This window comes from Coptis chinensis, chromosome 6, assembly GCF_015680905.1.
Source record: "Coptis chinensis isolate HL-2020 chromosome 6, ASM1568090v1, whole genome shotgun sequence".
Classification (NCBI taxonomy): Eukaryota; Viridiplantae; Streptophyta; class Magnoliopsida; order Ranunculales; family Ranunculaceae; genus Coptis; species Coptis chinensis.
Window position 1 is genome coordinate 8657171 of NC_141461.1, and position 24733 is coordinate 8681903.

Sequence of the window (24733 nt, forward strand, 5' to 3'; positions counted from 1 at the left end):
ACAAAGCCACGACATCGGATCAAGTGATGAGCAAATAACAGTTACGGCTTATATCCGGTGGAACAAATCCTTTTAGAATCACGGGAAGACATTGGAAGATTTCCGCCCATGCCAAAGCAAAAGGAGGATTGGAGCAAAATTGTTGGCAATAGGCTCATTTGGGAGCAACGCCAACTTCATGAAGGCATAGGAGAAGAGTTTGCAGTTGATGTGAGTCGTCTTAATCTTTGAACAACTTCATGCTTATCTTCTTTGTGGACCGATTGATTATATGGTGACAAGGGCAAACTTTTTCTTTTGAATGGAGCGGTGGTGCAGGGGGAAAACTTTTTGTATAATACAATTGTAAAAAGGCCTGCAAAGACGGGTCTTATTGTCATCATGGTGGCATCATCGGGGAATTGCATCTGTTATTATGCGGTGGGCCCCTTTGCTCATTCTACATTTAAAATTCCAATTGATGTGATGGATACCACTTTTTGCGGCTTCACTAAACATTCTGACCTTGCTGACCTATTTAAAGAAACAAAACTAATTGTTTGGGACGAGGTGCCCATGCAACATAGCAACGTGGATAGAACACTTCAAGATATTTGTGGAAACAAGAAGATATTTGGTGGATCTACAGTTCTTGGTGGTGATTTTCGACAAACACCTTTGCTGTTATACCGTTAGGCCAGAGAGAGCAATTTGTTGGTGCATCACTACGGCGCTCTTTCCTTTGGAGTTATTTAGAAGTTTTGCACTTGGTACAGAACATGCGGCTTGAAATGGCAGAGTCCGAGAATGTCGAATTCGCCGATTTTTTGTTGGAGGTGTGCTACTAATGCCTTCTAATTAGAATATTTTTTTTCTCCATTAGTTCCATATATAAACGAACTATTTTAGAAACTAATGAATTCATTTTTGCTTTGATTCATTTAGATTGGTTCGAATCCCAAAGAATCATTACAATTGCGAATGGAACGCATAAGTGTACCAATATCCAAGAACTCATCTTCTCTGTCTATCCCCAATTGGATGTTATGGACACACCGTCTCCAAATTTCTTAACTGATCGCACTATTCTTGCTGCCCGTAATGATGATGTGAGTGCAATTAATGAGGTTGCACTGAATTTGTTTCTGGTGAAAGCTTGAGTATTTGGCGGCAGATAAAATCATCGAAGATGATATTGATAATCAAGTGGGGCTCACTATCCCACCGAAGTTTTCGAACTCCCTCGACCCCTTCTAGCTTACCACCTTTCAATCTCAAGTTAAAACACGGATGCCTTATAATGTTGCTTTCGGGAACATAGCACCTAAATATGGGCTTTGCAATGGGACCACGACTTATGGTGCTTCAGTAATGCGAGTAAAGTCCTTCAAGCCAAAATTTTGACCGGGAGAAAGCTGGAAATCCGGTACTCCCAAGAATATCTCGGCTCCCTCAAATGCAGAGTTGCCTTTCAAACTATCAAGGCGACAATTCCCTGTTCGACTAGCTTATGCCATGACAATTAATAAGTCGCAAAGGTCGGTCGATTGAAATATGTTGGCATTGATTTGAGGACACCGGTTTTCAGTCATGGGCAACTCTATGTGGCCATGTCGGATGTACTTCTTCAAAAGAATATCCGTTTTTCTTCCACCTAATGCAAGAAATTGTACTACAAATGTCATTATACCGAAGTTCTTCTCTAAGGACATCGATACCAATGAGAAAAGGCAAGTGAGAAATTAAATAATGTTACTTTTATTGATTTAGAAAATAAATAATATATTGTATCCATATATATGCTATGTAAGTTTTATGATAGTTTTTTTGTTGATGATAAGCGTGGATACTTAAAAATAAGAATAGAGATTATTTTATTTTGAAAACCATCTCTTTTGTAAACAATATGCTAAATGTATCGAGTCTAAAAAATCATGTGTATGTGGTTTGTTTTGCGGTACCAAGTTAAATTGCCATAATTTTTCAAATGACATGATTGTAGTCTTTGCTCCATGGCGGATTTATCCATATGGTAGCAGAATGGTGTGAACAGTATGCATAGAGAGGAGAATGAGAGAAATGAGGAACTCGATAAGTGGGCGTGGAGTATTTATTTTATTTTATTTTTCCCTTTCATTACTAGAATTAGCCCCAGGTGAAAAATTATGCAAAGTCTTCTTTAATGTTTAATGAGTTGTCTTTTAGTTTTAGAAGTAATTTGTGTTATGTATAAATATGAAGTTATATATTTTGGTATGGTTGATCTATGAGAATTGTATTGTTTGATTTTCAGGTTATGACAGGATTTAGGTTTTTGAAATGTTGAAAATACAAAAGGACTCTCTTTGATTTTTTTTTTTTAAAAAAAAAATGATGATGCTCTTAATTGAAGACTCTCTCCCTTTATTTTCATCATTCTCATTCTGATATGTATTAAATTAATGAATGTATAAGAGTATGTGTAATGAGTTGGTTTGTGAGAAATGAAATGCATAGAATTGCAATAATTAAACTCACTTGAGTATGCGTATGAAATGATTATAAAGTATAAAACTGTTGGAAATGGTTATATCATCGATACAATGCTACCATAGAGATGGTCTCTCTTGGGGTGTTGTTCAAAAGCAATGTGTCTAGAGTGCAGACTGACACGGGCATTCACTAGTAATAATAATAGGACAAGGCTATTAAGAGGTTTTTGGTGAGGAACATAGTTGAACAAGCCGCTGTTAGAGATGTTCAAGAAGCTTGTGTCAATGAAGGTAGCCTCTATCATTTTCAATGTTTTTGATTTTTTTTTAAGTATCATTTTTTATGATGGGTAATTTTGAATGAAGGGTATACTCTACCTAAGCTGTATGCTAGGATGCAGTACTGTGTTTCTTGTGCAATTCACTCACATGTCGTGAGGGTTCGTTCCAGGACTAACAGAAGGAACCGTGAGCCACCACGAGATTGGTAGCAGGAACCTTTTTCTTGAAATTTCATTTTGGAATTGGAAAATTGATTGGCGGTTTTTTTTTGTTTGGCAGGGGAGGTGCGGAAACTATAAAGAAGAGGTTGAAAACTGCTTTTCCAGGGGCTGATGTTATTCTTGCAAACTATCCACCTGCCCTTCCGAAACGCATACTTAGCAAGGCCGTACCTGTGTTTGAAGTTGGAGTTATGGGGATAGTTTTGGGTGGTGAACACATCTTTCCAAGGCTGGGATACATGACCCCTCCTGCTTGGTATTTTTCAATGCACCAAAATAGATTTGGAACCATTGCAACCACTTGGCTTCTTGGAAATGTCATGCAATCTCAAGACAGGTATTCGCAACAATTTCGTTTTCCCTATTCGACAGATTCCATAGGCAGATGGTGTTGTTCTCATTGACAACTTGTCAAGATTGTAGTAGTAGTAGTAGTCTGTTACAAGCTGCAGTTCAACATGAAAGTGTTTGGACGCTCGAAGTGGTCTACTGGCTTGTGCTCTTCCTGTCAAGTTGCAAATGTTGCCGTGGGTAGTATTCGAACTGTTGCTTCCTTCTTTGCAGAGCAAAGAACGATGGAACTTTACCAGAATGATGGGACATTATGCAAATTGTGGAAGAGTGCTCGACTTCAGTTGCTTTGGATGTAGCTTCTGGTTTGAATGTTGTTGCACTGGCTTGCCTTCATTGTATGGCAGTCGTTCTGAGTTCATCTTAGAATTTGGATTTCCAGATGATCGGTATAATTATTTACTTCATTTACGCGAAATCAAGAATTGGTGGTGGTTACGCTTTACTACGAGAATACTAAAGCTAAACTTGATCACCAGCTTTCCCCCGACGTAAAGGTCGGTCAAGTTTTAACATATTTAAGTTTTATTTGTATATATTGATTGATTGAGTTATGTTTTTTTTTCCAGGTGTACGATGCGTCCAGAGTCTGTTTGGAATTGGTGAGGATTTTAATGATAATTTGATTTATGGATTTTAATGATAATTCAATTAATGAACATATAATAGTTTCTTAACTGATTTGGGACTAAACCATGGTGCTACAATCATTTCTCATGAGCTAGGAGACTTTCTGATACACCTCCTTGGGATATTAAATATGCTCATACACATAATTATTGCAATCTATCTTGATATCTGTCTTCTTTCACCTAACTTGGAAGTATTGTTGTAATATAAACTATACTTGCTATGACTTCAGCATTGCAAGAAAAGTGTTTTAATGTGATACTGTAATAGTACAAATAGCTTGTGGATTATGAGATTTTGATCTCACTTGGCCTATCTTTTGCAGTTCATTGGGAATTTTCAAGAAACATTGATCAAACTGGGAGTTTGTCAGCTGAGAAGTGTTGTTGCAGCTGAGAATGTAAGGGAAGTGCTGTTGCAGCTGAGAATGTACGTAAGGGAGTCTAGAGCAGTCTACACAGTTAAGGGAGCTGAACTGCTGAACTTGCAGCAGTTATCAAAATGTTATTGCTTGTAAAACTAGTAGAGCAGAAGCTGTAATAGATTTTGCATGTAATGACACTTTTAGCATTTTTGGTAGTCCTCAGTTTTGAATATGTTAAAAACCAAGATGTAGAGATTCTGAACTGAAATTCGTATATACTGTACCTTAGTCGTAGCTCTTGAGAATTTTCCTCTTATTAAAATTAGCTCATCTTATCCATGCCCGAATTTGAATAAGCAAGTCCAATCCAGTCCCAAACTAACAACTGTTAGATATATAGACATTTGGTTTTGCCTGTTAATGCCTACTTGTAATATGACGAAGAAGTAACTGTAAACTACCAAACTTCATTTTTCACTGTAAATGACTAGACCTTCAATCATTAACAAGGGCTAAAATTTCCGTAACTGTCACAGGTAAACTGTCAACTACTAAAACAACAACTATATATTTGTATCCAGATATTTCATTATTGTCCACAACCCAATCAACCTAAGAAGAACTAATTTCTGACAAGTCTACAACCCAATCAACTTTAAGTTTATAAATAGTCGAGAAAAGCTAGTCTCATTTCTGACAAGTCTGAACTACGAAATATAAACCAAATTTCACTATCCTATTTCTCTCTAATGTAAAATCAAGTTCACTGGCTTCACAATGCAATGTAGCAACTACACATAAACTATCACAAAACTAACAGAAACAAGATCTTTACAGTGAAAACGTGAAAAAATAGTACTTTGTTAGACGCGTGCGACACCGAACTTGTCCAAAAATGTTTTCACGTTACCAAACAAAGATGCTTCAGTAACCACCTTTAAGGTCATTGACCACATCATAGGGGATGCTTCAGTAACCACCTTTAATAGTTTCAAGGGTGGCTCCCTCGACCATAAAACAAGGTTGCCTCTTGGTGCTGATCTTCTCTCTGCGGGATTTTGCCTCAGCTTTTGCTGAACTGCTGCAGGCCTGCTGATTGCCAAACGAAAATCTTCAAAGCTGTCAGAATGTATTTGCTTCTAGAAATTGTCAGAAACACTTTAACAAAGCTGTCAGAATGTATCTTCAAATCTTCAAAGTGGTCAGAATTCCCTTTAACAAAGTTCACTATATACTCTTACTGCCTCAATCTCTCCTGGCAAGCCACCATACTTAGAATGTATCTGCTGCAGTATTGAACTTCTACAAGAAATAAAGAATTCAATGTTCAAAGCAAGCATCATTTTAGGACAAGTTAAATGCAAAATAAATTCTATCTAACACTGATTAATCATAGAGGACCAAGAGCAGGTTCAGGTATGAGTTCCAAGTTCACGCTTTTTCCCAATTCTACTTTTTTCTGTTTTTGAGTTTCTTTTACCTCCTAAAATCTCGAGGATATGAACTTCTCTGTATTTGCAAAAGGACCAAAATATCAACAATATTCAGTTTACTGTAAGCATTCAGTTCACTAAAACAAAGATTCAGATAATTATAAAGGCAATTGCAAACTATTTCCCTACCTTATTTAGTAGTAGAATCTCATGTTTATCACACCAGAACCAAGACAACACCACCAAATCCACAAAGTTAAGGACTAAAACCACAGGAGACAACGATAACCTAGATCACTAAAAACCAGATCAACCAAATTCATTCCAACTCAATGAACATATATCTCATGAAACCTTTTTTTTTTTACTTTTGCTACTGAAAAACCACTTTAAGAAAGCTGGCCACAATCAGTAAAACCAACAGGCTTAGCATATCTACCGGATGGAGAACCAACCTTTTTAATTGCCATAACAACATCCATATTATAAACAACTTCCCCAAACACAACATGTTTCCTAACCAGCCAAAGTCTCTTACTAATACAGATAAAAAAAACTGAGATACATTAGTTGCAGTAATAGAGTTGGCCATAGAAAAAATTCTAGGGGCAGTATGTTACTTAATGTAATTCATCAGCAAACTTTGCACCATTCACCACAAAGAAACTAATTTGTAGGTAGTCAAGGAAGCTAACAGATTTTTTTAAAAAAATCTTCATTGAATTAAGCTAGAAGTACAAACAACATTTGAAGATTATCTAGGGCAAGTAAATGAAAACAACAAACCCAAGCAGAATCACAAAATGAACAGGAAGCCCACCTTTGTTGAGTTTGTATGAATTTGGAGAATTCAAAACCCTCGTGATCGTGAGTTTGTTGTTTGCTGGTGGGAAATTTCAAAATTTCGTATTTTGTGAGAACTGAAATTTCGTATTTTATGGGTTCAATTCCGAAATTTTGTTTTTTAATCTTGATCTGATCAGCTATGATCCAACGGCTTGAATTTTGCTGTTTAGATGCTGTTTTGAAATCTGCTGTCTACATAGCCTGCCCGATATATAAAAGTTATAACTTAAGCTAGATGAAGTTAACTTTCAATAATTAGAAAATATAACAAAACATTTGCTGGGACTAATTATGAAAACCTAGTATACCGTCAAAAGAAATTGGATAGCAAATTATTCAACTTTCAAATCCCATATGCCCACCCTCTATTATCAGACAGTTCAAGCCTCCATGTTTAAGCGGTTCTCCAATTCTGTGCTTAAGGACTAAATTGTTTAACTATTATTGTTGCTGTATTGCCCATATTAACATTGACATAAAATGATTCTGTGAGGATCATCATCCAGATTCAGTCCTTAACTGATCTGGAAGTGGTTCTCACGTCATATGAGACAGGACTTATACTTTCTCCACTTTTATCTTTCTTTCTTGACTGTACATTCTTCTACTACATCTAATTTCTGTAGGGAGTGCTAAAAACTAGACCATGTCCTTCCCGTTAGCAAGTAAGTTGAGAAATCTAAGAAAAGGGTATGCTAATTTCAGAGGAACATGCATCCTAAAATAGGAGTGTGGCAATATTAACATGTTTTAACTTTTAACTTTTAAGGCAAAATGCTTCTTAAAGTGTTTTTTTTTCAGAAATTCAGATAATCCCTAAGCAGTCAACCTAACCCACAAAGAGACTGACATTAATCGAGTTTACCTTATCTTTGCCTTACCTGAAGTCTTTCCTGGTTTGGGGAAAACCAAAGTACTGCAGTATTTCAGTGAGATTGTCCACATTAACATGGTGGATAGAGAGACAGCCAACAAATAGGAGATTCTATCGCAACATCTTTGATATGCTTTTCCGCCTCTTGATGAGTCCGTGCATTAAAGAAATATAGGTGGAGCTATTAACCTTAATCCCTTTCTGCACCATTTCCTCTAAAGTGGCACTTGCTTCTCTGAACTTCCCTGCATTACACAACTCATCAATGCGCTTTGAATAAGCTATAGAACTTGAATCAGAGTCCTGCTGTGGAGATTCCCTAGCTAGCATCTCAACATTTTTTTCTGTTTGTATGCCTTCAGAAATGTCTTTCTCTAGTGCAGCAATGCAACACATATCAGGTGTTTTTCCCATTTCAGCCATCTTTGTTACAAATAGCTGAGCTTCTTCTATCCTACCAGCTTCTGTAAACCCACAAAAAAGAGCATTGTAAGTAAAATAGTCAGGCTTTAATTTCTTCTCTTGCATTTCTGTTAGAAGCTCCAATGCAGCTTCTATTCTCCCTTCTATGCACAGACCCATTATCAGTGTATTGTAAGTGGTGGCATCAACAGATTTGCCTTTGGACAGCCACATGTTGTATAGCTTAAGAGCCTTGTCAACCATTTTCCCACTGCACAGTCCATGAAGAAGTATGTTGCAAGTTATGATATCTGGTTTGAATGAGTTCGCAACCATTTCATTGTAGAATTCAAGAGCCTTATTCATATCTCCATGCCAGCAGTATCCATGAACCAGTGTGCTGTATGTAGTTTTGTCAGGCACTAATCCACTCTCCGAAAGCTCCTTCAACTTGGCAATGGCTTGCTCAGTTTTGCCCGACTTGCAGAGCCCTCCAATGACCGAATTGTAAGTCACGACACTTGGCAGAATCCCCTTCTTCTTCATCTCACCCCAAAGCTTCAAGGCCCTATCGACATCCTCATCCTTGAAGTATCCCATGATCAAGGTACCGTAGCTAACCTCATCAGGGTCATAACCCTTTGCATTATGAAGCAACTCATAAGCATCATCAAGCTTTTTCTCTTTACAAAGAACATGAAGAAAAGTGTTGAGGGAAAAAGTATCCATCTTCAAGCCTTTTCGAAGCATCTCGTGCATTGTCTCGTAGGCTGCCGCCATGTTCCCTTCTTTACAATACCCATGCATCAAAGTATTATAAGTAACACAATCTGGAGAAATCCCATTTTCTTCCATCTTTCGGATCGACTGACTTGCTTCTTCAATCTTTCCTTCTTTACACAATCCCTTTACCATTACATTATAAGTAACTGCATTCGGATTAACACCCTTTTTACCCATCTCCTCAAACAGCATGAATGCGCCAGAAGAATCATTCCGCGAAAAACATCCGTTAATCAATGTGTTATACGTAACCACATCAGGTAAAACCTTCATACTCTCCATCTCACCACGAAACCTAAATGCCTCTTCCATCCTATCTACCTTACAAAATCCACTTAGCAACATGTTATAAGTCCAAATATCCGGACACAAATTCGCCTGAGTCATCAAATCAACAGTTTGTGCCGCTTCCTTCAGCCACCCTATCCTACAATACCCAGACACTAATGTATTAAAAGTTTTCTTATTCGGTCTCAACCCTTTATCCTTCATATCAACAAGTAAATCTCTAGCCTCATTTAACATACCCCTTTTAGAAAACGCGTCTAATATCGTATTATAAGTAATATTATCAGGGCTACATCCAAACTCACTCATCTTATTCAAAAACTCCATAGCATCCTTAAACTTATACTTTAAACAACAACCATATATCATAATATTAAATGTATTAGTTTTCGGCATTATCCCAAGTATAACACTATCCTCAAAAATCTCTTTGGACAAAGAAACCGAACTAGAAAAAGGGTACCTTACCAAAGCATTCAAAAGTGTAACACAAGTCAAAAAATTCATTCTCTTACTTTCCCTCTTCATTTTCTTAAAAATCTGCACAGCAAGTAATGGTTTCTTAGCATGAACATAACAAGTAATACAAGTATCAAGTAATGATATACTCGGGGCAGGTAAATGCCGAGGCGGGTGAAGTAAATAATCAAGTAAACAGTTATTACTATCTTGTAAAATGTAACAAATGAGTATAGACTTAATGTCTTCATGTTTTTTGTAATGAATGAGTGAAGGGAGGAGGTGGAGAAGAGAAGGGAGAGTAGTTTTAGGGTGGGTGAAATTAGGAAGATGTAATTGACACCATTTGAAAAATGAGAGGAGTGTTGTTGGTTGGGTTTGGAGTAATGGGGAATCTATTATGGATGGAATTAAGGATGGGTTTAGAGTGGGAATGTGTTGGGTTAGTAAATGAAGTGGTGCTGATGATTTTGTGAGGATTGTGATGATTGTTTCTATGATTTTGCTCTGGTTTTGCATTTTTGTTTGAAGAAACTTCTCGGAGAATTTTTTTTTTAGAGAGTGGCAGTTTTGCATTTGTTGTTGCCGCTGATGATTAAGGGGACTGAAATACTGTGTTGCTGATATATATCGGTGCTACCGAAGAACGTTTGGAAATGTATAAATCTATCTTACTAAAACAAGCAAAAGCGTCTGTAGTCCAACGGTTAGGATAATTGCCTTCCAAGCAATAGACCCGGGTTCGACTCCCGGCAGACGCAGGTATTTTGCAATTTTTCTGCAATAAATTATTATTTGTCTGCGTTGGATAAATCTATTTTTATTTTTTCATTCATATAAGAACAGTGGACATTTCTATGTACCAACTTAAATCCAGAATGGAGTTTCCCACATCGTCCTTCTTTTCACACGTCACATTGAGATTTTTACTCAGGAAATGCCAGACGACTGTGCGTACATGCCTTTTACAGTCTTTATACAGTCTCAGTTTAAATTTTATATTGTACAACTAGTACGTATAAGCAGAAGCATTTGAACGCCAGTTCTGCAACTAACTTGTCAAGACCACAGTTCAAACATTCTCAAGAGTAGAAGGGGGAAGTGCATTGCAGCAGGGGCAGGTACTAAACCTATTGGAAACGCAGACTGCAACTAGTACACTTGCTATATAAAGTATTTAAGTTATATAATCCAATTGGAGATTACTATCGAGTATGGACAAACTATATATGCTATTTCATTAAAAATCAACTGTGACTGATTTACAAATGATTGGTACACAAGCTTTGTGAGTTTTGGACACCATGGAAAGTTATAACTTTGATCGGAACTGCACAGGATGTCCTCTCTGTGTTGGGTTACAAGATCAAACTATCCTCGAATACTTCCTGATTTCAAACATTATCGAAGGTATTGAGACTAAATCTCTGTTTAGTGCAGATCCACCAGATACCCGCCTGATGCAATCTGAAAGCCTAGTGTAATAAAGCAGTAACTGGGTCAATGCAGTTCTTAAGATATCCATACCAATGAGAAAGTTACTAAAAGATGTCATGACATCTTTGTGCATTGACTCAATAGCATTCTTCCAGCTACTTGCAAAGTCCTTGACAAGCTTCTCCACCTCAGTAGCACTTAAAAGCTTTTCTGAGCCAGAACTAGGGTCCTCAGCTGAATCAAACATAAATTGGTAATTTAGTATTTCTCCCCGACATTTCTAATCATTATGGATGTCAGGATGAAGCTGTTTCCAATACTTACAAGCTTGAGTCTTAACAAATGTGATCATACCACTGAAATGCTCTAGCAATAGTTCTTCCTGCAGGGAAAAGGGTAGCCATCTTAAAATAGTCCACATTTTCACCACCACCACCACCACCACCAACAACACAAAAGCAGTGATATATGACTTGGATATCAAAAACAACACATCCACAAACATAAACAAACCAATTAAACAAATCCTTCATCATTCAAAAAGGACACGGTAAAACATTCACGATATTTGCTTCCTTCCACTGAATATGAAAATAACCAGCATGAGTGCTCTGTGTTTATGCAAAGCATCACAGTACAAATTGTAGAAAACGTGAGTGACACAAAGCCTAAGAAACAAAAAAATACATCTAGAGTTGTAAGGTTCCCCCAACCCCACTTCTACCTCACTCCCCAAATAAAATTTGTTGACTCGGGTTATAATACCAAAAAAAAAAAAAAAAAAGCAAGAGAATCTCCAAAATCCAGATTTTATCAACTTCTGTGCATATCTCAGATAAATTTATCATATATAGCAACCCATTTCAGTAAGGTTATTTGATAAAATCACCCACGAAAGCCTAACTGGTGTGCTTCAGTTCAGTTCATCCGCTGCAAGCAATTGACTAGTGATCTGATGACTAGAGTATAACTCAGAATCTGATCATGCAGAATATCTGCTCAACTAAATAACATTTCCTACTTACCACGAAAGTATTCATGCCAATCTTAAGCAGCTCTTCAAAATGCCGTTGTGTCAGTTGTGCCTTACCACCTTCCTTGACAGCTTCCTTTTCTTGATCTTCCTTTTCTTGACCTTCCTTAACAGCTTCCTTAACAGCTTCCTGAAGAACGGACAGTAGGAAGTTTATAAAGGAAATCTAAAAACTATGTATTCCACTCTGAGCAAGTAACATATACTTCTGACTTATAATGATGAATTTATTTTTCCAATAACGAAATAAACATAAATGTACGAGTTGACAAATTAAGTGCTTTGAGCTACCTTGAAATTTTATAATCAATGCCTTATGCAGTATAAATCTCTAAACAGATGAAAGTCAGATCCATTTTAGTAAATTAATCTGATCTCCTTCAAGTTGGTATATAATGTCCAAAAACAAGTAAGATCAGCTTTGGTCCAGTGACAGCTGAAACCTTACCTTCAAAACAGAAATAGTCATATCGTAGTTGTTAATAAGAAACACTGTCTGCAACTTTGGCTTTTTGAACATTTTGGCGAGCCTATTAAGCAAATCATCAACTGCCATTCGCAAACGTTCCAAGTTCAGTTCAAGCTGGAAAGGACCCAAAGTGTTAGTCTCACCGCACAAACTGACATCTATAGCAGTTTGGATTTTCAGTTCTAGCTAACCTGACCATCACCATATTGAACATTTAGGAGAATAAAAGAGGCTGCAAACTCAGCATAACGCCTCATAACATAGTGAGGATGAACATCGTCTTCCCATAGTGTTTTCACATTAGCAGTGCGCACGCTATTGAGATGCATGTCAAACACCATCTTGAAACGTGGCCATAAAGAAATATTTATCTGCAACTCAAACATGAAGATTAATATCAGTTGAAAAGAAATGAGCATCAATTCTAATGATAATACCCAATTAAAAGGGAACAAAAGAAAAGACTGGAATATTTTTTTTAAAATTCAGTTTGTTGCTGCAAGCCGGTAGAAGATTCGAGTAACTACGAGTAGGGCATAAATTTTCTTGGCTTCTCTGTCAAGACTCGAGAGTATGAAGACATGCTATACGGACAATTCACCACTTCATGCCAGTACTTCTGATTGTCTTCACTGCCATGGACTAATCATAAAACTCAACCTTTCCATCACACTGATCACCAGGATACCCTTAGTTCATTCACAAGTGATTTTTTATTAAGTTTCTAAGTTCCTTATGCAGTGCTTCTGTTCACCAAGCATGGTTTAAAATATCCCAATACGACGATATATATCAAAGATTCAGGTAAGTCATATATGTGCACCGATATATACTAGGCAGTGATAACTTACTAAGCACAGACTCAAATAATGTGTTTCCCGTACGAGTGTTTTCAATCCTTTTCAAGCCTTCCCAATAAAAATTTAGAGTTACTCTTGTTAAAAAAACAAACTTATGTGATATTTTAATTGGTTTGTAATGTGTTGTGTGATCATATATCTTGGTGTAATGTACAAACTGTCCTGCTAACTACAAAACTATATGGAGGGCTGGTCGTTGAGTGAGTCGAGTCGAGGTTTAGCGAGTTCAAGTCAAGCTCAAATTCTCTCGAGTTCGTCGAGTCAGGTCATCGAGTAGCTCATCGAGCCTGGACCAGATTGTTTTGAGCTATATGTTTGAACTCGATCACAGGTTTCCAACCTTGATTCAACTGATTTTGTGTATAAGTTTGAATTCGAACACAATCTAGAGATAAGTGAACTTTAAATAGATATAAAATTCCTACCAAAAACGGAAATAACATGCATAGACAATCTCATGATATACAAAAGTGATTACAGTTCACTATGAACCACTATCTAGCAAGTATTATAAGGTAAACACACTATGATTACAATCAATATGTGATATGCTATTACAATTCAACACACTATAAAAAACATTATCCTAAGTTTTAACAAAATTATGTAAAATACAAGTACTTTCAAGTAGCTCGCGTGACTTCAAGCTCGAGCTTTAAAATGTGCTCAAACTTGACTCATATCATTAAATGAGCAAGTTCGACCCGAGCCCAAAACAAGTTGCTCACGAGCACCAAGCTTGATGACCAGCCCTGTCTATATGAACACTATTGCATATATGCAGACAACAGATGGTGGAAGATAGACACGGTCAAGTAAAATGCATACCTTATCCAAGTATGAATCCAAGCATGGGATCCGCCTCCGAAACATACTGAGCTGATATGCCAAAAAGAAAATGTCCATTTCCTATTAGAAAATGTATATGCCGACACAAAAACAATACTGACTCAAGAAAAGTTCACAAAATTGTCCATTTCCTAAAAGTACATATTTATATATTGTTAAACTTTGTTTTTCTTTTCTTGTTTTGGATCTTGCATCGGTGAAATTAAATTCCATTGATGAAAGCATAGCACAAACCAACCAATAGAAAGACTATATAGACAACACTCTCGCTTCCTTAGCAAGGCACTATGGGAAGCAATTCAACCCAAAAGGCCATGACAAACTACTTGGACATTACGTCAAAATTTCGTAGTAAATGACAAACAATGCATCACATTTACACACTCTTGAAATTTTGTGGCCACCTAAAGGCTGAAAGTTTCACATCCTCAATTAAACAAGATTTCTTTACCATCGTGATTAATGTAGGAAAAGACAAAGCATGATTGCAACACAATCCTGTATCCAGATAATGTATTTGAACAATAGTGCACTTCAAAACTAGGTGATGATGAGCATTAACAACAAAGTTTGACACAAACAAGATATGACCAGATTTTAATCATTCAATTATAAATTGTCACGATCTGTGAATAAACTAAAGTAATTCAGTACACTAGGTTGTTTGTACAACAATAAAGAGAATCAAATATTCAATTAAAAATTGAAACATATTGTCACAGGAAACAAAACCGTTCACCAGATGTAATCCTTGAAAATCCTGACTGACATTTCACATAAGGGGACTACAAATAATGCACCAATTATGATGGTTAACAATTACGTTACAAACAATCTTACCTGGTGTTCGTGTATGATACGAATCATAAGCATTAGGCCAATAGCATCAAAAAAATTAGGAAGTATAGAACTGAAGTGCTCATCAATAACTGAAAAGGGACCTGAAATAATGACATCAAGTTAAAAAATCACCAAAATGGGTAATTTACTATTTTCTAATATGTTCCAAGCCAAAGGACACGGCTGGGACCTGACCCAGACCTCATGAGCATTTTCAGTTAAAAATGGGGTGCAACAAGGGTACTTCTCCTCCAGTTTGAAGTGTCCATGCAGACATGCAGTAGAGGTTCCCACCCAGTACTAAAAAAAAACCCTCACAACCCACAACCTCCTTTGTACAAACTTCTAAGATAATAATAAGATATGTGTGCCTTCTTGAAAGAAACAAAGTAATATAAGAAGGGGTGGTGATATATAAACCCACCATATTTATAACTAAACCCATTTTAAAATATTTTGACTGCAATGCCTATAGATTGAACTCTACACCCACATTTTATTCATTCTCAAATCTTCTTTTTCCATGTTTTCATTCCCCTCGTTCACCCATCTCACGGGCCACCTACATATTACCACAACCAAGTTTTTCGCCATCATTTAAACCCACCACCACTAATCTAACTAGTACTGTATTTCTAATTCAATCTAGCTTTCGGAGAAAAAAAAAGTTTCAATGTTAATCTTAATGGAATGTTATAGCTTAAGGATATAAGAATTATCACTAGTTCCAATAACAAATTACTCGATTTATGTTCATACGGTTGAACCTCATTAATTCATATTTGTCATAACAATACTCAAAAGTCAATCAACACACACAAGTAACTCTTTCACAAAGTAAAATCTACAAATTGACAAAACAAAGAATATTGATTCTCACAACCAAAACCCATATTGATCACTGCCAACACTACAGTTCTATGAAATCATGTCATCCAATTTAGCATGTTGGTAACTTGGGATGGGGGGAAAACAAATGAGAACAAAAAATAGCAAATAAAAGAAAATTAAATAAATAAAGTGGGTGTAGATCTCAATTTATGGAACTTTAGTCAAAAATTTTAAAAGTGGGTTTAGTTAGAACTTAGAAATATAGTGGGTCTATATATCACCACCCTATAAGAAGGCTGTAATAAACATAAATATCAATATCCAAAAGGAAAAAGGCCAAATTTAATTTAGATTGGAAAACAACATGATTATCCTTTCTATCACTGCAAAGTTCAACAGAGAAGGAATTAAGGAAAAAATTCAATGGAGAAATGAATGCACATGTACTGTTATTACCTGCAAATATGTCATAGAATATGGACTCTTCCCCAAAGAAATCATTACAGAACACATACCTACAGAATGAGAAAAAAATTACAAGGCACTATTCAGAAACTATTGCATTTGATATAAGACGCTAAGAGATTTAAAATTCTTTTTTCATACTCTGAAGTAGCTGTATCCATCAGTAGTTTGTGCAAGCTCCTGAAAAGAACTTCATAAGGATATTTGAGAGAGCTAGCTTCAGCTATATGCGGAATCAAAGCAGGCTGATCGATTTCCTGAAACAGAGCAAGACTGAAAGATTAACTGATTCAATCTTCCATAGGGCATTGTTCCTTTCAAATTCTAATACTTCCATAAATAGAAATGGAAGAGTTGACGTATAACTTTTTATTTGATAGGTTGTAGCCTAATATATTTTTTAATTTCTCAAATCACGTTAAGCGAATTTTCAAAGACTTCTCTTTTGAAGAGACACTGAAAACATTTAAAAAGAACCACTAAATTAAAATAAAACATAATTCCTGAAAAAGAGAAACATGGTTTCTTCTTCACCACAAAGACTTCTCCTTCAAATACAAGGGCCAATACCTCATAGGTTTAACAAATCTAAATATATCGAATACATACTTCCATTCAAAACATGTGTTGAAAAACAATGCAACATCTGCTATTGTGATCATCCCAATCTAATTGGTGGAAGCAAAATACCTCAATAATGTTTATCCTCTCCCCCAAAGCAAAAACAGCTGATCGGTTCTTCAAAGGTTCTCTTCCTCTGGCGAAAAGGCCACTACTCCTGGCCTCAACTCCAATCAGATCACTTGATGTTGCTATATCCAATTGTAACTTTTCCAGTGCTTGTATGTAAGCACGAAAATGTGCACTCAGCACCTGCGAAAACAATGGCTGAACTATTGGAACCTGTTGTAAGTGTTTTAAAAAGTGATATAAAAGTCATTACTTCTGTGGTTTCTTAACATGCCTATTCTCATACACAAGTTGACCATACTTCCTCTAGCCAAACAATGATTCTGTTTCTTAGCAAAACATTAGAGATTACCATATCATGCTAGCACATCTTCACTGTAACATAAAGAGCATGGCATAGTCTACATACGCTTTATGGAGTATAACAAGGTGATCTACCAACGATATAGTGTATTTGAAACAAAATTCTCCTCAAGTTATTTCCATGTTAGACATTCTATTACTCCCGCAAGGCCACAACTCCGATACACATTTTTTTGGGATTATATTGATAAATGGCAATTACAAAGTCCAGACTGTGATACACGTTGAGACACACCAATGGGTATCTGGCACTTTATACACATCTAAGACACCAAGACACTCTCTTCAATAGATCACAAGTAATATACCATTGTACCTACATGGTCATCATTTCTGAGCTATCCTTAAAAAAAGGGGGAAAAAATCATTTCTGAGCTACAGATCTTGGTTTTCCAATAAGCAGGTTATTTGGTAATCATTTACATGCAACATGTGAGCACTATTCCACAACTCCTGATGGTTTAGTGATGTACAGTTCTATGTAATACTGCATTCAACACTAAAGGAGTACAATTAACAACACTCACCTTGTTCATTGTGTCAATGTATGCTCCACGAACCTCGACGTACACTTCCTTACCATGTTCCTTGAGAAACAAAATTGCGTATCTACATTTTCACATCAAACACAAGACTTCACAGTAGGATATATGATAGATTTCAAATGATCAAGAAAAAAAAAAAAAAAAAACAGGAAAAAAAAATGTTCGTCGCGATCAAGTCAAATAAATGAATACTACATTAACATAGAAACTCACTTATATTTTAAGAGAACACTTTGTTGGAGGATTTGTATGTTAGTCTTGGGCTTCCTCAAAGCATAAAGCTTTTGGACAATGAACTCAAAAATCTGCACAACCTTAAACAAGTTAGTAAAATAGAATTACATATGCAATAAATACAGCTGTTCATGAGTAAAAAACAGTGAATGGACTAAAGCACGTTAAAATACAAATACACGGAATTAGGTGAAAACTCAATAGACAAAAAGAGATTAACCCATAAACCAAAAAGACTGTTTAAAACTTGGCCCAGATACGAACTTGACTATGGCTGAGGCCTAGGGTTTAAGATAATTGAAGAAGCTCTAAAAGCTATATGTAACAAATATGTAACAGGCGTATACTCTTCTGATTAATGGCCCCTAAAACTAGAAAGTAGGCATCATGCTTGCCTAAAATTATCAAAAATAACAAAATATCTATTTCTAAATGATTTACAACCAATACACAACAGATCATTTAATTTCTAGAAATAGAAGGAAATTTTCCACCTTTTAGTAAGTATCAATTTCAGTTGAAAGAGAAGACACAAAAGTGTGGAAGATAGAACACCTACCATGGAAACAGATTAAGCCACTACCTACCGAACAAAATAAGACTTGACATAGAAGTTCATCGAATAATAAACCCCTGCAGTCCCCAGAAAATCAGTACCACTCAACGAAGAAGTTTTAGATTTAAAGAACAAGGATGGTACATTGGTAACACGCCTTTTCCTCGAAGCTTTATTATTCCCCTCCTCAAAGGCCCTTGTTACTTCTCAGTACTTAGAAAGTTTCCCTTTCCACTCATAGTTAATCAATTGACTTTGTTAAAAACTGGGACCCCATCAGAGACACAAGGAAAGGCAAAAGAATATAGTTTGACTGTATTCATAATATCTTCAGCCAGGTTAGCTCCATTTTGTGTAACGTTTGAAAATCCTTATTATCCCAAACAATGTAAATCCAGCTATAGACACACCAGAACAGATATATTGTGAGTTTGTGACTAGGTAGGGTAAGTATTTTAAAGATTTTGCCTTTCTTCCTTAGCATCTTTTATTGTTTTTACCTATTAATCACCACCGTACTCCAAAGTGAGTTGTTACGAGGCATAACAATCTACTTCAACATGATTGCGGGTTTAACAAGGCATATTATCATGAAAATCTAGGTATATTTCGGATCAAGTCTATTAATTATATCAAAGAGTGTTGGTAATATCAAGATCGGTTTAACTACTTTGCGCTTCAACTTAGCTCACTGCCTCAATTTAGCAAAAGATTACTTCAAGCATTTATCTACTGCATGAGTAAGTAGCATATATTCAATAATATTTCATGGATTTAGGGTTCTAAGACCTTAATTCCGGTCCCAATTAGATTATATATTATATTCAACTGGTTCCATGAATTCTCTAATTAAAATTCAATTCAATCAACTCTACCATGCCAAAAATCCCACACGATTATTTATAGCCTTAGAAGGCTTACAATTTAGAAACTAGTTCTAATTTGAAAAGGAAACTAAAATAACCCCTAACACTCATGCATGAAAATAAACCTAAGAGAATCCTATGCTAGATAATCTTAAAAAAGCAACTGAACTTAATTCTATAAAGCCCTAGACATACATAACTAGGTGTGACTCAAATTAAGGCTTTAAAATCCTAAAATCAGTAAATCACATCAAATACTCAGCACTACAAGTAACTAAGAACTATCCAAACATGCATCTCTTAATTTGCTTGAAAACCTTTGAGACAGCCTTCTGTCGTAGTCTTTCCAGTTCAGGCTGAACATCTTTCAGAGCTTTCGATGATCTGACCATAGCGTCCACCTCAACAAACTTCAGCTTTTTACTTAACATCTCCAGAGTTCTCATATATTCATCATTGACCTACATAAGAAATCATATTGTCAAGTCTTATGTGGTCAGAAGGTAATATACCAACTAAATTACATTCAATTTACATTTTGACAATAGCTAAATGCAAACATCGAAAACAGTTCCCTTACTATTTAATGTTTCAATTAAGGATAGCACTACTTTGGCCACCGCAATGGGATCCAATGGACGAAAACAAGGGACCTGCTGCAGGGCCTCTCAGCTTCCTTGCATGAAATTACCGACAGATATCATTCTGAGATCTGTCTACCAGTAGAGGAGCAGAAATGAGGCTCAAACTCGTTGTTCATGGTTTAGACTGGGATATTTGGAAAAAAGTGAAGAGAAATGGAAGATTTTGGACTTTAAGGAAGATGGAAAAGGGAAATGATATCAGTCATTCAGAATTGAAATGTCAAAAAGCAACAAAATAAAGAGTCATTTTTCTGAAACCATAGAGCAATATTCCTCATTTTATAAATGGTTAGACTCAGGTTGTATTCATTCGGCTTGTTAGAACTTAGTTTAGCTCTCTGTGTTGACAAATGTTTAGCCAAGTTACATGCACACAGCATGTTGGGGAAAAAATGTGTCAACACTGTGTCGACACGGACACAGCAGAGAATAATAAAACCCCTTCGCCAGTAAAATTGTTCTTAAAGAGATTTATTACCACAAAGGACTCAAGAGATTAGAGAAAAAGAGACTTTGTAGCCAGTAAAATAGGAAACAGAGTCTTGAAATGATTTTCTGTCCAATAAAATCAAAACAATTTGTCTCCACTATAATAGCAAATTTTTAAGAAAAACATATTACAATTCCAATAAAATCGGAACTACATGAAAAAATCCAAAATCAGATGTACATATGGAAATAAACAAATTAAAAGTGCACCATTACATCTCTCATTGTATCTATTTTAAAAGCACAGACTCATGTGTATTACTGTTATGCCCTTTCTCTAAAGTGTTTTATAATTATTAATGCTCATTACTTTCTCTTTTATAATTTGAAGTTTTGAACGCATAACATTCCTCCTGTGTTGCATGGGTATGGGTACGAATGTTCAATTTAGACACCGGTACCAAGCTGCAGACACGGCATGGTCTAAAAAATCAGATTCATGGGCACGGCTAATATTTACTTTAATTTTAATTTGTTTATTACAAAAACTATTTGACAAGAAAGTTATAGAAAAGATAAATAAAATTTTGTAGTTACAGGATTTCAATTCTAATATTTTTATGTTTCTTTGGGTCATATTTTATTTGAAGTACCTTATCCTCCACCTCTTTATCTAGAGGTGTCGGTGTCGTATCTGAGTCATGTGTCTGTGCTGGACACGCCGCCACAAGACACGGCACAAAATTGACATACCCGCGGAACAGAGCATTCCTCAGTAGACATATAATTCATGGCTTCCAAAAACACCTAATTAAAATAAAATAGTGACGATAATATATTCCTAGACAAGTTCCCATGTCGTTCTCATATATGTCGTTCTGTTCAATAATCTGTATCCGTGTCCATGTAACTTAGAATGTTAGTCCTAAACACGTACAATATGCAATGTTTCGAAAACATGCTGGTGATTTAAATCCCAGGTCGATGGTGAGGTAAAATTTCCCACAGACTAATATAGCTGGCACGGCTTTTCAAGTACATGGAATTCAAATAGAGCTCCTGTATGTTGGTGTGTCCTAAGAAATAAAAAGTATTTTCTAAACTGGGACTCATACTACTGATATTCCTGTACACACATAAATCAAACATTGGCACAAAGATACTGTTTCAGTTGACTTCAGTCCAAAGACTGAGGAACAACAAGGAAACACTATTGACACCAATTCTAAAGTTAAAATTCATAGACATACCTCTCTATCAACTATTATGTCAACCATCCTCGGAGGAACAATAATATCTTCAACAAATGTTGCCAAATTCAACTCTGCTACCTGTATAAGAGCATAAACATACACAAAATATATACATTAAATGGTAACCAGGGAAGATCCATAAAACATATTATAAATTGCACCATCTGAAATCTACCGATCTCTTGTCAACAAACCTTGCTGGAGCAAGCATAGGCATCTAGGAGAAGATGTTTATTAAAAACCAATCAAATTGCATTCTACTTATCATGCAAACTCAATTCAAGTCCCAAGAATAATGGTCCAAAGTATCCTGATCATCATGGATAGAATTGCTCTTCAATTGTTCTACCTAAGAAAATTTTACTCGGGTAATCCTAATTCATAAAGGATACATGAGACAATGTATGGAAATGCATTCTCTAATGCTTGGTTTAAGCCACTCCTTTTAATGAAGAGAGAATAAAAATATGTGCATTTAGCTACACACAATATTAGAATGAGGCTAAGTGACATTCACAGATACATGTATCCGTATCCGACACGGATACTAAGTGTCTGACACGGGAAAATATAAAAAAGTAAGGTATAGCACACACAATATGCGTCCGTGTGTGTCAGACAGGGACATGTGGATATGTATCTAACACGTATTATTTTTTAAAATATGGCATGCCCATGTAACATAAGAATTAAGAATGCAGTGAATAGATAGATTAAGTGCATATAGCATTTTAGCTAGAACACAGTGAAAGCCTACACTAGTATAAAGTAGATACCAAAGCGGTCAATGCATTTGTCAAGAGACACCAGAAAGGAAAAGAACAAATAGAATGCCAATAACAGAATATTGGAACAGCTCCTCCCAATAAACAATATAACCCCATCTCAATCTGAAACACCCAAAAGGTCGCTCAACCCTAATCTTAAAGAACATGAACATTGAACATCTACTGGCTCCATATAAAAAGCACTCTTTTTCCGAAGTCCCCAAAACGCTGTGACTGGTTCTTATTGTGTTTGCCCAAAGTGGCTATCAAAAGTTTATCCCTTGCTCTTTTTCCAAAATCCCGAAAACGCTGTGATTCAGTTTCCTAGAGGTCTTGCCCATAATGGAAAATGGCGGAAGAAAGTAACGGTGCAGTGCACATATGATCGAGCAAGGCAAACCGTTTCCCGTCATATTTATTCTGTTTATAAGATGGTTGGGCATTCTACGATATAAGCTATATTATCTCTGCCACAATTATTAAAATGCCAATTTCCACATTACAATGTGCTAACCAGCGATAAATGATTACTAGAAGTTTCGTACCTTGCGATTCTTCAGCTTCAAACCCATATCCATTGACTTCTCTTGAAGACTCTTGATTTCAGAGCTTATGGAACCAATCTCAGCCTAAAACAAATTTTTGTCAAATACTGATTAAGCTCAATTACAAAAAGAAGAAAGTAATGGGGGGTTTACCACAAATCTATATGGTTGAAACCTAGAGAATAGGAACAACAGTTATGCAGAAACAAAGCTTTAACTCCAATGAAAAACATGAGACAGGTAACATAGATGGAACCAGGATTCACAGTCCGGCGGTGCAAGAGTATATGAAACTCGTACTTGAACTTGGGGATGCAGTAACCTAAAGGAATCTACAATGACATGGAGTTATCCCTAACATGATGTCAAAAGTATGAACTGAGAATCGGGACTGTTATATCCACTAGTCCACTACAGTGGCAATACTAAGTTTCACGAACATACAACACTAACACATAGCTGTGCTGACAGCCTATTGTAGAATGATACAAACAATAACTGAAACAACAAATATTATAAATATTTGGTGGAGTCGGGTAAAAGATACATCGAAATGTCTATCAACTATCAAGTATTATGATACCTGAAATCCACTGAGAAGGTTTTCCATTTGCGATAAAATGCTGTCGCAATCACGGATTTGATCATGAAGAGAGACCAAATTATCACTTTCTTTTATGTAGTCCTGCATATTTAAGCAGGAGAAACACTAGGTGAGATCTGAGAAGTTGAATCAAAATTCTGCAGGAGACAAATAGAACAACAGCATTGGGAAAAGACTAGGAAATTACAAAAATCATATTCACCAACCTGAATCGAGTCCAGTTCAACTTGCCGAACATCATTCTCGACGCCTTTTGTATATTCCCGCAACTTTGTACCTTTGGACAGTATGTTTGCTACTACCTAATAAGCAAATATAATTAAAAATAGCACAAGCAGTAGTTTGTGGATTTTAAGTCAACTCCACTCTTCAGGATGGATTCAGAATCAACAAATAAAATCTAGAAAGTAAAAAAATGAAATTACTTACATCATCGTTTTGACATTCCTCCAACTCTTGTTGTAATCCTTCCAACGATACAACATCACTATACAAAAAGATGAGACGACATTGAGTATTAAGCATATTTAAAGTATTGCTAATTTATGGTGCAGTCCAATATTAACAAAATAATAGTGTTACCTGCTGGCATCGTCCTCGAAAGCTAAGTCCCCAACAAACATTCCTAAATCAAATCCATTTTTTGAAGAATCGTTTGTTTCACCATAAGATCCTCCCTACGCCCAACAAACATTACACTATATAAATTTATTTATTTAACAAGATTACTAGTCGAGATAATGAGACATTACCAATTTGTTAGTCAGTGGACTAGCCATCATGTCTAGCATTAGAACAAGTCACGGAACACTAGTTTGTACAAATCTATAAAAAAAAAACGAACGAAATCATGTTTCGTGCTATGAATAAATGATTGGAGAAAAGAAATTGTGAAAATCTAACCTGGTGAGTAATTATGGCAATATATATATATAGATCTGAATGTGACAAGTTGGAAACTAAAGTGGGCTATTATGTCGTAGATGGTAAAGCCCACGTCAAATGTTTAGTTCGGGCCGGGAAATAACGTGGACTTGGGCTATGGGTACCCTACGCGTGTTACTCAACAC

The 24733-nt window shown here is 36.1% G+C and overlaps 2 protein-coding genes, 1 long non-coding RNA gene and 1 other non-coding gene across 9 annotated transcripts; 2 read left to right on the forward strand and 2 right to left on the reverse strand.

The window, feature by feature from the left end:
- The first annotated feature begins 3746 nt into the window (after positions 1 to 3746).
- On the forward strand, positions 3747 to 4592 carry LOC147491281 (uncharacterized). The gene is made up of 3 exons (XR_015199194.1): positions 3747 to 3801; positions 3874 to 3906; positions 4260 to 4592. It is a non-coding gene; the product is annotated as an uncharacterized LOC147491281 (long non-coding RNA).
- A 345-nt stretch (positions 4593 to 4937) lies between these two features.
- Positions 4938 to 9974, reverse strand: LOC147491282 (Pentatricopeptide repeat (PPR) superfamily protein). Of its 6 annotated transcripts, none has more exons than XM_086566494.1 (4): positions 9388 to 9961; positions 7459 to 9063; positions 6552 to 6778; positions 4938 to 5600 (listed from the first exon to the last, which is right to left on the reverse strand). In XM_086566494.1, exons 1-2 carry the CDS (start codon positions 9957 to 9959, stop codon positions 7563 to 7565), a joined length of 2073 nt encoding a protein of 690 aa, XP_086422620.1. In that variant the 5' UTR covers positions 9960 to 9961; the 3' UTR covers positions 4938 to 5600; positions 6552 to 6778; positions 7459 to 7562. The 6 variants fall into 6 exon arrangements, with proteins under 6 accessions (XP_086422620.1, XP_086422621.1, XP_086422615.1 ...); XM_086566495.1 differs by having other exon boundaries at positions 9393 to 9534; XM_086566489.1 differs by having other exon boundaries at positions 7459 to 9974.
- A 98-nt stretch (positions 9975 to 10072) lies between these two features.
- TRNAG-UCC (transfer RNA glycine (anticodon UCC)) lies at positions 10073 to 10144 on the forward strand. The gene has a single exon. It is a non-coding gene; the product is annotated as a tRNA-Gly (tRNA).
- A 454-nt stretch (positions 10145 to 10598) lies between these two features.
- On the reverse strand, positions 10599 to 24628 carry POK (Vps52 / Sac2 family). The gene is made up of 21 exons (XM_086569278.1): positions 24567 to 24628; positions 24416 to 24488; positions 24246 to 24340; positions 24093 to 24150; positions 23870 to 23965; positions 23643 to 23744; positions 23060 to 23143; positions 21745 to 21825; positions 19739 to 19882; positions 17979 to 18070; positions 17748 to 17829; positions 16858 to 17040; positions 16309 to 16424; positions 16159 to 16217; positions 14872 to 14972; positions 14011 to 14061; positions 12514 to 12693; positions 12302 to 12436; positions 11846 to 11983; positions 11145 to 11202; positions 10599 to 11054 (listed from the first exon to the last, which is right to left on the reverse strand). Exons 2-21 carry the CDS (start codon positions 24452 to 24454, stop codon positions 10750 to 10752), a joined length of 2199 nt encoding a protein of 732 aa, XP_086425404.1. The 5' UTR covers positions 24455 to 24488; positions 24567 to 24628; the 3' UTR covers positions 10599 to 10749.
- Positions 24629 to 24733: the final 105 nt, after the last annotated feature.

What these genes read in the sequence shown, in the direction of transcription:
- LOC147491282 (XM_086566490.1), bottom strand. Translation starts at nt 9,959, where the DNA reads ATGCAAAACTGCCACTCTCTAAAAAAAAAATTCTCCGAGAAGTTTCTT.
- POK (XM_086569278.1), bottom strand. Translation starts at nt 24,454, where the DNA reads ATGCTAGACATGATGGCTAGTCCACTGACTAACAAATTG. An exon ending in AGGAATGTCAAAACGATGAT is followed by an intron (nt 23,966 to 24,092) that starts GTAAGTAATTTC and finishes TTTGCTTATTAG; the next exon opens with GTAGTAGCAAACATACTGTC. An exon ending in ATGGATACAGCTACTTCAGA is followed by an intron (nt 16,218 to 16,308) that starts GTATGAAAAAAG and finishes CTCATTCTGTAG; the next exon opens with GTATGTGTTCTGTAATGATT.